This window comes from Saccostrea cucullata, unplaced genomic scaffold (genome assembly GCF_032062105.1).
Source record: "Saccostrea cucullata isolate Sc308-1 unplaced genomic scaffold, CSIRO_AGI_Scuc_v1 ctg4189, whole genome shotgun sequence".
In the NCBI taxonomy this organism is placed as follows: Eukaryota; Metazoa; Mollusca; class Bivalvia; order Ostreida; family Ostreidae; genus Saccostrea; species Saccostrea cuccullata.
The window spans coordinates 1-15,342 of record NW_026918393.1 but is presented as its reverse complement, the minus strand read 5'-3'; the positions used below and the strand labels follow the sequence as shown (position 1 = coordinate 15,342).

Below are 15,342 nucleotides of genomic sequence, written 5' to 3'. Positions count from 1 at the left end.
TGTCTTGACAGTTTTATTAAATGGAGTAAAGGATGGAGATCACATTCCTATTATGCGTTTCTGTAAATTGAATTGTGTTGCTGATACTACTGAAGAAAGTGGGGTTTTTCTCTGTATATAAAAGACAAGACCACAAAGGAGTTCGTAAGAGTATTTTGTAAATATTGAACATTCAAATTCTTTTATTCATAAAAAACAAAAGTAAAAGTGTGTTGATCTTTAATTACCATTCGTTTAAACTGAAATAGAAATTATATAGTACCTCTAACAAAAAAGGTGTAATTATCTCGCTATTGATTTCTATGTCTACTTAAGTAGATAGCAGTATAAATCTGTTTTAACGAGCTTTCCCCAAAAGATTAATGAACTGGGCATGGACCAACAAATACTCTTAGCATCCACCCAATAGTTGGAGCTTCCTATTCAATAACTTTTCCAATCCAAATCATTATTTAGAGAATCGTTAATTAAAAACAGGGGACAGAAATGCGACTTAAGTAATTAAAGCTAAAGCTAAATGTGAATGTAATTTTTGATGAATACCCGGCTGAATTTGGAGGTAAATGACAGGTTATTCATCCTATTAAAAACTACCTCCACAATATGAAAAAAAGATCTCTCATCTGCTAGAAAAACAACATCTGATCATTTTCAACTATGAAGCACGTTTAATGATAGTTTTGACTGAAATTCGTATACAATAGCTGTCATTCCAGGATTGATCTAGAAGCAGTAATTTACAAAATTTGGATAACATTGACGGTTTTCAACTTGTTCAATTAGATTATCATCGACATTCCATATCAAACCTTCTCGTATTTGCCTCAAGTTGTAGAGTTTATAATTCATTTCTACATTTTCTTTTCTATAGATTGTAATCATTCAATACGGCATTCTTGTCCACTGACAGCGTCTATTCCACTGGGGATTCTGATTTTCTGCCAATGCTTCACTCAGCGTCAGAAATTGAATTGTTTTTGCTAGATAATGGTTTTTGCACGTACTTTTTGCATTTGCAGAGCGATAACTGACCGATTGATTTAAGACAGACCTTACTGGTAAATTGATGTTTTGTTGTGATTAATATATTTTATTTCCGATAGTGTTGCTTATTTTTCAGAAAGGTAAAAAATTAATATGAAGAATGAACAAAAAGTCGATTTATCGATTTATCAAATTTTAATGGCATAAGTAAAAGACAATTAAAATGTTAACAAATATTAAGATATTCCTAAGAAATGTTTGAATTAAATTAAATGGTGATTGATTAAAAATTAAGACTGTCTGGGCAAGAAATGTAGCAAGAGTGATCTGAAGGATCTAAAACATTGCACAAACTTAGCGATTTGAATTTATACTAGCATTCTATTACACATTTTTTTTTCAGCGACACGATTTTTCAATTTTGACAAACTTCCATTTATAGGAACTGCACATTATTTTTACCTTTTACAACAGCAGTGTTGTACGCATAGAGTGATTTCAGTTTAATGTAATTACTAATTGAATACATTTAAGATTGCATGGTTATACCTGTCATTTTTTGTCTCTACATGTATCAAAAATTGCTTAGTTTTCTTTTTTAGAAATGGTGAAATTTCACATGAAAGAAGAAGAAGAAGAAATGAAATGATTCTACATGGTAAAGTAATTTAAAATACTTGATTACTTCATTATTCATACATGTCTGATGTTATGGAGGTCCGTGTTTGCTCTGCTTCATCTTTGTATTGTTCTATGGACTTAGATCTTGAATACTGTTTGTTGTTGTTGTCTCTCTGTGTTTCATGTGCTGCAATTATAATGGTAATTTCAATTCAACTCAGAAGCATGTAGCTGAACATTTTTGTGTTCATTAAAATTATGCAGCTCCGGAAGTAGAAAAATCTCACAATTTTCAGTTTCATTAAATTAAAGGGGAATTAAGGGATAATTGAAGCATGCTTGGAGGAAAAATGAAAGAATCAGAGACATGGGTTTTGTAATTCCATTGCTTGTTACTGTTATGTTTGTGAACTTGTTTGTTTCTGTCATGCTTGCAACATGAAGTAAAGATTAATTAAGAATTTAATTAATGTAAAGCATTTTTGCTATATGAAGAATATATAACCCTTCCATCTGGTTCCCCCAGAAAGAGGGTCAATTTTACAGTTTAAGTTTATAACACTATATTGTCACCCTCTTACACGCACGTCAACCTTTAATTAATCTCATTCGTCTCTTAGTCAGTCTTTCATAAGAACATGAATCTTAAACATTGATATAATTTTTAAACGAGAAAAGATAGGACTTTCATTCTTGACATGTACATAAGCTATGATAAAGTCTTTCAAAATTCACAGCGAGTTTTTGACCCTGTGAACTTGACTTTTGATCTTTCTTTAAAACACTTGTGGTGACTTTTGAATGTATGCACTTCATATTTCAGATCTGCAATACCGGGTATCTTTTTTTTAAAAAATCTTTCCAAATAAACTATAATTTTGATCTTTAAGGGACTCCGACCCTCAGCCAGGAAGGACTACTCTTTAATTTATAATTTAATTCAAAAAATCTTTAAATGAAGCTTGAAAATTAAATCTTTTCAGGCAACAATTTTCATTATATACCTCTCAATTTGCTTCAAGGTTCTTTGAACTTCTTAGAAAGGACTAATTAAAAGTAGAAAATTTTATCCCGAAAAAAGCATTTTTAGATACCAATGTTTATTAACATGATATGAAATTAGAAGTGATTTATGGAGCTTTGCAAAGAACCTTGAAACACATTGAGAGGCATATAATGAAAATTGTTGCATGAAAATATTTAATTTTCAAGCTAAATTTAAAGACTTTTTGAATTAAATTATAAATTAAAGAGTTGTCCTTCCTGGCTGAGGGTCGTTGTCCCTTAAGTTTAATCACCAAGAAATTGGTGATTATCTTTAAACGATAGACCATGTGGCATTCATTTTGACAAGTGAATTTATTGTATAAAACTCTTTCTGGATTAACTATGGTTTATGATTTCACTACCTTGATTTAAACACAAGATCCAGCTAAAAAATAGCATACGAGGGCTGTTCAATAAATAATGTCCTCGGTGCTCAGAAAGAAGCAAAAGACGCTTTTTAATGATTTAGTCTTCATGATTTTACTTAATAACCTCTTTTAAGTAAAACACATGTCCGTAACATTTTTATCCAATTTCTGATTGTTTTTAGAACTAATTTTTTGGGTATGACCCTTAGTATACTGGAAAATGGCAGATCAAATAATTTCCTGGACTTGTTTCTTCCCTCTGAAATGTGTATTTTTCAAGTTTGGAAATAGAAACAAGTCAAAGGTCAAAGATCTTGCGAATATTGTTAATGTGAAAAAAAATAATAACTTTCTGTTTATCCCGAAAACCCCTTTACTCTTCAGAGCATGTGGGTTTGGAGGCTGTCATGAAGAAATCCAGTGTAGTAGATTCCTCATTCTGGGTCCTTCCTCTAAAAACCTCTAGATTTTTTGCAAAAAAAATTGCTTTCTAGACTTCTCCAGAAATTAAACTGTCTCCCCGAATACAAATTTGAACAACAATACCACTAATATTTAAGAAAATTGCATATAAATCTGTCTTTGTGCTCTTGCAATTCTTTGCTCTTGTCAGACCTTCGCGCCATTTTTATCAAGTACATCCTATGGTTAATTTTGTTTTGAGGGTTTTAAGCAATAGATTCATGTTCCAATATCTGTTTAAATATAAAACAAACGTGGATAACTACAGTTAATGATATTTTAAAATACTTGTTAAGACTTTTGTACATGCTATCGTTTTCACTCACTTTTCAAAACATAGGGTGACCATTGGGTACCAAGCGTTTTTACCGTCAAACGTTTCTTAAAAACAGTATAAAGTATTCCCGATATGATGTCTATCAAATTTGTTATGTGTCCTGAAGTCAATCATACATCATCAAATATTATTTGTTGAAATTTGGCGAACAGTACATAAGTTGTTATAATTTTTATTGGCAAGGACGGTACCCATTTTTGATGCCCATTATATAATTTTTTTTATCATGTCACATATTTCAGTGACTATTTCTTTTGGATTTTTAACAAGTTTTACAGCAGCTTTAATGAAGCTTTTATTTTCACTCTATTATACTGATTCTTTACCATTCATTTATAATGCAGTGTCTCGAATAGCCGTTGTTTCCCAGCTTCTCGCGATAAAACTATGTAATGGAAAGTGGTCACATAAACTGTTATAATTTCATTAAAGATTCAATAATGAGAGAAAGTCAAGTTTAATGTCATGTGATATCTGTATTTTATGTCATACAGTTCAGGACATTATTTATTGAACAGCCCTCGTACATGTGCCAAATAATTGTATAAATAAAATTCAACAAGAAGAAAATGTATCAAGTTGGAATGTACTTAAAAAGTTTTGTTACTCTGATATACATGTATTCTTATATATCATTTTATAATGTTGAAGTTCGTTTGACAGGTAAACTCCGAACTGCCAATAAAAGGATCTTTAGCTACAACAGTACACCAAGTTCATATAAGTTTTTTCTTAGTTTGTAACTTTAAGTCCTATATGCTGGACAATTCATAATTTTTTTTTTGTTATCTTCATTATGGTAATCACACTTTGGACAAGATGTATCAGTTATTATGTAATGATTTTTAAAGTCTGTATTGGGGTTACTAGCTTTATTACAAAGTTGACAATGAAGCATATACCCTTTTATGTTATCATAGTTGAAATATCTGTAACTAAGTCAGGCATAATAAAAATATACAAGTATATCATTTGAAAGCTTGTTACATTTGCTATTTTAATTATCCTAATTAAATTTTTATCTTATTAAAAATATATTTAAAAATTTTGATGATGTAAATTTTAGTGCATCAATATTCTTGATATAGAATGAATATCTGCTACGCAGCAATATAAAAAATCCGACTGATTTCAATATTTTAAATAAATTCCCAAATTTTTATAAAGAAATCTTCTGTAGTTTTAACGAGTGTAAAATGTTGACATCACCACGAAATAAAATAACAGAAAACCTATGGTTTAATAGTTTCATTACACAAAATAACAAACCATTATACTTAAAAAATTGGGCAAAAAGTGGTATTTTATATGTAAAAGATATGTTTACAACGGAAGGTATGAAAAATGTTACGGAAGTAAAAGAGATCATTGAATTAAAGAGTAATTACTTGTGTGAATATCTTATCATGAAAAAAGCAATTAAAAAACTACATATAGATTATTGTAATGTAAAGAACACTAATATACAAAACCCGTATTTTTATTTTCAAGGGAAAAGTATAAACCCAAAATTTGAAAAATCGAGATTTTATTATAAAATTTTACTTTCTAAAAAGAAACAAAAACCAATAATGGAAACTAAATGGTCAAAAGAATTCAATATAATGAATGGTCAATGGAAAGATATCTATACAGCAAAGATACTAAATATTTTTGATAAACAGATAGCAGAATTCAATTTTAAACTTTTACACAACCAACTGAATTGTAATTATCATGTTAGTAAATGGAATAAAGAAGTGGCAAAAAATTGTACATCTTGCGGACAAGTAGAATATATTAAACACTTAATTTTTGAATGTACGGACTCAAAAGGAGTATGGGAAAAAATATCTCAAATATTGAATTTAAATCTATCCTGGAAACATATTGTTGTAGGATTTTATAATGAGTTCAGTAACACAACATTGATTTTTAATAATGTCATATCAATTGTGGGATACAAAATATATAAATATAAAATGAAATGTAGGTTGCAAAACGAAATAGTAAATCAAAATGCAATGTTATTTTTTTTTTTGAAATCGTCTTTGTATCAGTATTATGTAATAGCAAAGAGTGCAAAAAGTGTTAAATCTAACTACTATCTTTTGAAAAAGTTAGCAGACGAATTATAATCTTTATTTTTCTATATACGTTGTAATTAAATTGATATTTTATCTATATATCTATTAAATATGAAATGTTTTTTTACTGAAATATTTATGTCTTTTTGTGAAAATGAAATATTAGTTTTTCTCTATTGTAAGCTTTTGTAAATTGAAAAATATACCGATCCAGGGAGCTCCTGGCACCCCAGGTGAGGTATTAACCGAGGGCTTCTGAGGAAGTTTTGCCTCAAAATTCGTATGTTATTGGAAATAAATGTATTAAAAAAAAAAAAAAAAAAAAAAAATCTTGAAATCAACTATTTTGTATTCTACTTCTTATTCACAAGAATGGGAAGTTCTTTTTCTATATGTAGGTGCTTTTAATTAAAGGTGCATGGACACAGATTTGAAGTTAATATTTTCTGGATAATATTACGACTTATATATTTTTATAGGATTTCACACAAAAATATAGTAATAGTCTTATTAAAAGTTATTAAAACTTCAAATTTTAAGACGGGTTTGATTGACACATTCTTGCACTTACACAAATTTTAATTTCATTATTAGGAAAAATGGCAAATTTGTTGTGCATAAATGAAAAATATTAAAACTATAATCCATAAAATTCAGAATAGAAATGTTCGAAAGCAAAACATACACACAGTAAATTGTCAGTCCGTGCAGTTGTTGTGAGCAGACTTGAGCGATTGAACGCACCCGGTGAATCGTAAACATTAACAATAAAGAGCTCGTGCCCTGTTTACAAAATTGTGTACGTTTCACGGGTGTGATCAATTTGCTAAACTGTGTACACAACACATAGCGTGGGGTTTTGCATTCTAACATTTCTACTCTGAATATAATTATTTTTCTGGATTAAAGTTTTAATATTTTTACTCACCTGAGCCGAAGGCTGAAGTGAGCTTTTCTGATCACATTTTGTCCGTCGTCCGTACGTATAGCTGTCCGTCTGTAAACTTTTCACATTTTCGACTTCTTCTCAAGAACCAGTGGGCCAATTTTAAGCAAACTTGGAACAAAGCATCCTTGGGTGATGGGGAGTTTAAATGGTTAAAATAAAAAGCCATGTCCCCTTCAAAGGGGAGATAATCAAGAAAAGACAAAAATAGGGTGGGGTCATTAAAAAATCTTCTCCTCAAGAACCAGTGGGCCAGGAAAGCTGAAACTTATGTGGAAGCATCCTGGGGTAGTGTAAAATCTAAATTGTTCAAATTAGTACCCCCGGGGGTAGGGCGGGGCCACAAGAGGGAACCCAATTCTTCTCAACACTACTGGCCCAGAAAAGCTGAAACTTATGTGGAAGCATTCTAGGATAGTGTAGATTCTCAATTATTCAAATCATGACCCCCGGGGTTAGGGCGGCGCCACAATAAGGAATCCAAGTTTTACATAGAAATATATAGGAAAAATCTTCTTCTTAAGAAGCAGTGGGTCAGAAAACCTGAAACTCAGGTGGAAGCATCCTGAGGTAGTGTAGATTATAAATTATTAAAATCAAGATTCAAGATGGGGGTGTGGTGGTGGTGGGGGGATAGGGGCCACTCTAGATATAAGAAGAGGGGAAATATGGTAAAGAACTGGATCATCAAAGTTACTCGGGTGAGCGATGTGGCCTATGGGCCTCTTTTTTCATGCACCTTTAAGGACATCAAGTTCCATTCTGAATCAGAAAAATTTCCCGGCACAGGTCATTAGTGACCTCTTAGATCTCATTCCCTAAGTCTAGAGTCCCTGTAGTTTAATTACCAATAACCTCTGTGTAGCTAGTAAAGAATTCCCCAAGTAGTCACAATGATTTATTGTATCTTTCATGAACAGACATTCACAGATCAAATCAGAAGCTTCAATAACTGAATATTCACATGTGGTAGTGTATGTTTCATTATTTTTAAATACCATGAGAACCATTTTATAATCACCAAAAATTTTTTATTATAAAGCAATAAATAACTTCCTTTTTCATAGGCAAAAATGCCAGAATTGAGGAAAATCTCGAAAAAAGCTCTTGGTGTATACGTAAACTTATGTAAAACCTACAGTGCTTTTCAAAAAATAGCTTTTTCTGCAACTCTCTCCTATTCTTTTTTATAAATAAAATGATGTTTGTGTAATATATTTGTAATCTGGCAAAGTTCTATATCATATACGAGGGGTGATCAAAAAGTTCGCAAACTATCTCTGTATCTACAAAACCACAATTCATATTAGAATGAAATTCGGTACACACATAGCCATACACAAGGTCTATAAATAGCATATGCTGAATAAAGTTTCTCTCCTTGTTTGTGACGTCACAATGTTAAAATGACGTCACTGTTTAGGTCACTTGTGACGAAAAATGGTTGTCTCAGTCGAACTCGTTCAACAAACGACTGTACAATTTATTGTAATATCTTAGAAATCCCTCTACAGTATCATATAATAATTTGTACACAGTTTATTGAGATAAATGAGTTCCTATAAATTCAATTAATGATTGGATTAATCGTTTTAGTGAAGGAAGGCTGATGATTAAAAATGATACTTGTCATCTTGCCCACTGAAAGCAAGTTTGAAAAGATATGTATTTTTAATTAAGCAATTTGCTATCAAAGACTTCCAATTAGCACTTTGAAAAATAGTTGAATATTTGAACAATGATATTAGTATTTAATACCTAAGATATCGTTTACTTTAGATTTTAAACATATTAGATATGATAAGAAGGATGCACCCATTCTCTATCCACCTTGAATAAAGGTCTCTCCTGAGACAGAAGATTTGTGTTTTAATGGTCGCCATGCTTATTTTTGGAAAGGATGTTATAATCCACCCATTCTGTTGCCGAGATATGACCATTTCTGACAAATGAACTGTTCTTGTCATAAAAATTAACTCACATGGAAAGAAATATAAAACTCGGAAAAATCTTTTAAATCTTCTGACAGAACGCTACGGAGGGGGTCACGTGACCGCCAATATCACGTGATTCGCGCATGCGCAGAACAGTGGTTGATGTGCATTAAAATCGAGGAGGATTAATTTAAAATATAAACATTAAAACCAAATATTGTTTCTTGTATGGAAGTTATTCAATTAGTTTGCGAACTTTTTGATCACCCCTCGTGGATCAATTTAATTTAAACAATATTTTATTATGAATAAACATAATAGGATTGAACAGCAGATGGTTGATCATACAGATCAACCATCCAAACATAACGTAACACAGGTGTCGTTTGAATATTTTCATTTATTAGATGATAATAAGTCAAATTTGATTTTATATAATGATAACAAAATCAAGATATAAGGGGGGTTACAGACAATGCTGACAGCAGATTGTTTTTATAAAAATCCCTGAATCTCCCATTACAAAATTAATCCTTGACAAAATAAAATACATACAAAAACAATTTTCCCTGAACTATCCAAGAATGATATTTAATTACATGTATATACAAAACAACAACAACAACAAACATTTAAGAAACATTCAAATGAGAGAAGGTAGGGCTTTCATTTTTTTATACACTCTTTTCCTATTATAACACTTTACAGAGATTTATAAATTTTGACTTGATCGCCCTGACTTAGAAGCTTGACATACATATTCAAATTTTAAAGGTTGGCAATACATTTTCTCCAGTAAAGATGCAACTTTTATAATATTTTCATATATGCATTTCATGTACTTGTGGCAAAACTTTGCAGGTTATACTACATATATGATAATTATTTGACCTGTTGTCCTTGATTTTGAAGTTTACACAAGTTGAAAAAACATAATTATTCCCCATAACTTTTATTTATTAAAGAAAATTAATCTGTTTTCTTATGATGGACAGAAAATGTAGATGACACATAGACAAGACAATTACGTGTACAATGTACTATAAACCAGCATTTCAACCTCTAAGACACCAAAAGTGGGGGCTTTAATTCTTTGAATTTGCTTCCTTCTTATTACTTTTCACTCAGTTCGTCACCTTGATTCTTGTGAGTACAAACGAACTAACAGAATGAAATACAATATCATAATATACTAGAGGCTGGATTCCCCGGGCCCCTGTATGTCATGCAGATACTTGCTAGTTATAAAAATATGCAGCTGATCATTTAACTTCATACATGAACAGACAACAAACCACCATTGTCCTCTGATTATTAAACGTTTACAACAAATCATAGATATTTTTTAAATAATTATATATCTGCATAGTTATATAATGTAGGACCATGCAGGTACAAGTTTAATATGATTATGATAAATGTTGCAATATTCGGTACATTGGTTACATCATAGACGTCTCGTATTAGTGTATATATTGTTTAGTTGGGTGTTGTTTCCACGTCCCATGTAACTGTATAGTGATATTCAATATCCAACGAGACGTATATGATGGAAGAAACTGGGCAAATATCTGATGGCACGTGTGTCAGGGGTAGAATGATCCGGTCAATTTGAACATATCGGACGTTATGGAATGGGATTAGATCGATTTGGAATTTTAAACAAATTTCGATGATTGGTTGTTTTGATATTTACCAAAGCGCTTGAATACACCGTATTCCCTCATAACTTCTATAAGGACTAATACCATTTTCATAATAACTACTGACAGACAACTGACAAAGACTTTTTTAACCTGAATTTTGATAAAATAACAAGTCAACTATCAAAATACACGTACGTTATAAATTCTAATAGAGCTTATTCAATTTTATAACGTTCGACCTGTTCCTTCACAACCTCAAAAGAAGGTTTTTTTTTCTACTGATAAAATAGACGTTTCGTATTACATGTATTGGATATATAGTTTTTCAAATCGTGGAAATCGTGTGCTCAAAACACCCGAGGTTACCAAGACAAAAATAATTTTAAAAAATTTAAAAAATGAAAAATCATAAAATTCAATTAAATGGAGAATCGTAAAATACAATGAAAAACGAAAATCATAAAATATAAATGGAAAAACAATAATAATAATAATAATAATAATAAACAATTATGGAAATTCATAAAATTCAAATGGGGAATCGTAAAATACAAATGCAAAATTATACAAAATAAATTCATAATAATATAAAACAGAAACGATCGAATATTTACATGCCATCCAAAAGACGGTGCTTAAGAATCTATATTAACTTACTTAGCTGCGATAAAATATAAAAAAAAAATCGACGGTCATTTTCAATGAAAATAAAAGAGATAATATACGATGGATTTCAATATATAAAACCATCATAATTGTAGGCTGGTTAGCAAGTATACGTCTTGTTGAGTTTTTAGTTATTGGATTCTAGGAAGTTAAACTTGGCCTCACGAGGTTTCCCTGACACCGTGTCCTTAGCTTCAACTATCAGCTCCGTTCCACCAAAGGTCATTTTAACCTCAATTTCCCTGTCATTGTTGGATTTCTCCAAATCTATCGACATTTTTCCTACGTAAGAACACGTATGATCGGTAGTATATTTAGGAAATCTTTCAGATGAAACGTAAATCGGGATGTCAACAGTATCAGAGTCTTTGTGTAAGGGTACATAACAACGGGGTTCAAGGGGCGTTCCCACTTCAACTGTTTCGTTGACACCAACATGGACACTGAAGATATCTTTGCATTTATCAATGCCCCCAACTTTAATTTTTTTCTCCGGGGGATCGCCTGATTCAAAATTCCTATTGGACTGAACACCATAAGTCCATTTTGTCTTTCTTGAAACAATTGTTTTAGGATTATGTCCAAAGAGCACAGCGCCCTTCACAATAGCCAATCCAGCTTCCTCTGGTATAATGATTCTGTTATTCTTGAAATTGTTTTTAATTGCTTCCTGAAGAAGCTTGCATTCAGAAAATCCACCAACCATTAATATGTTTTCTACCCCGTCGCAAAACGGATGTGCAAGGAGTTCCTTGACATGATTAACAATACTTTCAGAACAATGCTTAAATAATTCATGAACCATTTCCCCGGTCATGCGCAGCTTGTCTCCTGTCCACATCAGCTTGTCTTTATGCCTCGTCTGCGATATTGTTGATTTTAAATCTTCATCATATTCTTCCTCAAAAATATCCACCAAGGTTACTGGGATTCGAAAAGTGATTTTTTCTTTAATATTAGTGGACACAGATCGCTTTTTAGTTTCAAATTCCCGAACGAGTTCAAGGTTATCTGCGGGATGATTCTTTTTGAAATTCGACATAACCGGACTTCCAACTATGCCTATAATCATTTGGATGAACGCTTCGTCAATTTTGGTCCCTCCCCATGCCCCTCCACTTGCTTTGTGGAGTTCCTTGATAGTATAATCAGACAAAACCTCTTGAACTGTTACATCAACTGTCCCTCCTGAAAATAATCGTTTTTGGTGTATATTAAATTTAGGTAATATGAACTTAAACAATAAAAAATAGCACAATTCGAAAGAAATTAGACTTTCGCTTTCAAGTAATAAAGATGCATTTGTTTAAGGCATGTGGTTACTGTCTTGTTTGTTTGTTATGTCTTGACTGTCTATCATAAAAAGTAAACAAGATCATTGCACAAAAAAAAAATAAAATTTTTCAAAATTTAGCACTTTACCTCCTAAATCCAGCACCATGAAGCGCGTTCCGGGTTGAAACATGGAGAGATTTGTACAGCTTGCTGTGGAGAGTCTCTCTAGAGGTAACATTCTGCAGTACAGCGCCGCCGATTCCGGCTCAAGTGCAAGTCTCAAATTCTGGCTCTTAATACCTGCCTGGAGTTTTAAAGACGATACGTTCATAAATAATTACTCTAATGTTAACATTTTGGTTATACCTTTTGATTACTACGGAAGCTCATTAGTGCCAACCTGTATATATAAAGGAAACGCAATATATAAAAGCAAACCTCTATATATAAAGGAAATGCGATGTATATAAACATAACCTGGATATATATAAAAGGAAATGCGATATATATATAAACGAAACCTGGATATATATATAAAGGAAATGTTATATATGCAAAAAAAAAAACCTCGATATATATATAAAGGAAATGTGATATATATTTATTAAACAAAACCTCGATATATATAAAGAGAAATGCGATATGTGTAAAGAGAAAATTTTCCACTGCGTGACCTGTAGAGCTCGGCTGTCCATCAAGATTATATACAGATTAACTCCTGGCAGGGGGAATCAGTTATACAGTACTCATTTATAACTTATCCAGAATCGGCAAAATGTTGCTATGTAATAGTGTTTATTTGTTTGTACATGTATATATCAATGAACTGTAATTGCGGATCCAGGAATTTCGTAACGGGGGGGGGGGGGGGGGGGCAGTAGAAGGCAGAGGGGTCTGGTGGCTGTACGGAATTTAGGATAATGGACCTATAAATTTCATATACAAATAAGGATAAGGATCCGCCTTTGATTTTATTACTAGTTTATATATATTAATGAAATAAGTATAATATTTATCGTATTTTCTGTGCATTTATTGCCTTTACATGTATATGATCAACTTCGTTTTGACAACCTAAAGCTAGCTTGTTTACTGTTTTACAAAAACTTAGCCGTACTACCTTTGGTTTCACGACCGAGAATTTATGAAAATAATGTTTAACAGGAAGTCTCTTTTTTGATGCTCTAATTCAAATTTATTTAAATTCATTTCAAAAATAATTAACTAGTATGCCCATTGATTGTTAAAAAAGAATCAATATCGTCCGGAATGGGAGAGAGGGGAAGGATGAAGGTACCCACTTCATTTGAAGGTGACAAGGAAAATTAAACTGTAATAATTTTAGGGTCTTTAATGGTGTGGAAAAAATATAAAGTATTTGGGAATTAATAGAAAGAAACAAATAATTAGTGCATGTACACTCACATAATTAAACTGCGGATTTTTGTCCCACGTCGTAAATTATATCGATTTGAAATTCTCCATACATCATGTGAAAAACATGGTAAAACGTTAAAAAACTTATAAAGCATGTTAAAAACACACTTGTATTTTTGCACCGAATTATACTCAGTTCGATTGAGAAGACCCCCAATATTAATATACATTTTAAGCAGAAAAGTCTCTGAAGTCTTTGAAATGGAAATCAATTCAATTTAATTTATTCACACACTGTAAATGGTACACAAAGTACACAAACATAAAAAAACCCCATATATACATATAATACAGTGGGGCAAACACAGACAACACTATTAATTTTAGAGATAAATGTTCATAATTTTTTCAAAGAATCAACATCATTTTGGCACATGAAGAAGAACAGCAGTTTTTTAGCTTTAGTTTTAATCATCATAATTATCAAGATACACAAATAAAGAAAACAATACACTGAACACCATCCTGAAACAGCCACACCAACTGATCGCAATCAAAACATTAGATTGGAAGCTGCTTATCTATGTTTGCAGTCTTGTTGTTATGAAGGTCATTAAACATGTTAAAGGTCAAGCTTGGCAAATTTTCTCTTTATATATATATCGAAGTTTTGTTTATATATTTCGCATTTCTCTTTATATATATCGACATTTTGTTTTATATATCGCATTTCCTTTATATATATCGAGGTTTTGTTTATATATATTGCATTTCCTTTATATATATCCAGGTTTTCTAAATATATATCGCATTTCCTTTATATATCCAGGTTTTCCTATATGTATTGTTTTCCTTTATATATATATATACAGGTTGGCACTAATGGGCTTTTGTACATTACGATGCGTCAATATAACATAATGGCACACAAGCTCTTAGAATACAATTCTTTGCCGCCTCTCTCATAAATTGTTTAGATTTATCATTCCATATTGCAGGGATGTTGAACCCAGTGAATGTTATAATCTTCCTTGAAATAGTCCTTTTACTTGTTTCAAAAGGTGATCTTTCAGATACCGTATGCCATGGGCAAAAACTGTCATAGCAGACTTCTTTTGGCCGCTTTCAACTGATATTATTCTTTCATTTAGATGCTAATTTAAAATTACAAAGAAACAACTGTAAATGCAACAAAGTGCTATGTACATGATTATTTGACATGTACATTTCTCTTAAAAATTTACTTTGTTTTTTATGGTAAAACTTAATAATTCATTAAGTCTCGTCTTAGAAATGTTTTGATTTTTCAAATTTACTTTAATATTCTTATTATCCTAATTTCCTTACCATGTTATTATGTAACATCATCTTGAACCTCCGAAAGAAGTACCATGAATGATGTTTTTCTTCATTGGCAAGATCGGTGTACGTGTCTTCAGCCTCGTACCCGAACGAATGAAAACTTTGATCAGATTTCAGCAAAAGACACGTAGGAGTTTTCTGAGAAAACAAATTCTTGTGCCCAGATACCCATGTTGTATTGGCCATGATTTTTGTTGGATCCTTTTCGTATTCATCTTTGAAAGAGAAGGCATAGCCAGAGTAGGTTGTAC

At 31.5% G+C, this 15,342-nt stretch overlaps 1 protein-coding gene across 1 annotated transcript; it reads right to left on the bottom strand.

Annotated features, from left to right (window-relative positions):
* Nucleotides 1–10,953: 10,953 nt before the first annotated feature.
* On the bottom strand, nt 10,954–15,277 carry LOC134264365 (heat shock 70 kDa protein 12B-like). Its single transcript, XM_062746668.1, has 3 exons — nt 15,077–15,277; nt 12,500–12,656; nt 10,954–12,265 (listed from the first exon to the last, which is right to left on the bottom strand). The coding sequence occupies exons 1-3, from the start codon at nt 15,275–15,277 to the stop codon at nt 11,205–11,207; spliced, it is 1,419 nt and encodes a 472-aa protein (XP_062602652.1). The 3' UTR covers nt 10,954–11,204.
* Nucleotides 15,278–15,342: the final 65 nt, after the last annotated feature.

What these genes read in the sequence shown, in the direction of transcription:
- LOC134264365 (XM_062746668.1), bottom strand. Translation starts at nt 15,277, where the DNA reads ATGGCCAATACAACATGGGTATCTGGGCACAAGAATTTGTTTTCTCAG. An exon ending in TGATGTTACATAATAACATG is followed by an intron (nt 12,657 to 15,076) that starts GTAAGGAAATTA and finishes TTAAAACTCCAG; the next exon opens with GCAGGTATTAAGAGCCAGAA. An exon ending in CATGGTGCTGGATTTAGGAG is followed by an intron (nt 12,266 to 12,499) that starts GTAAAGTGCTAA and finishes GATTATTTTCAG; the next exon opens with GAGGGACAGTTGATGTAACA.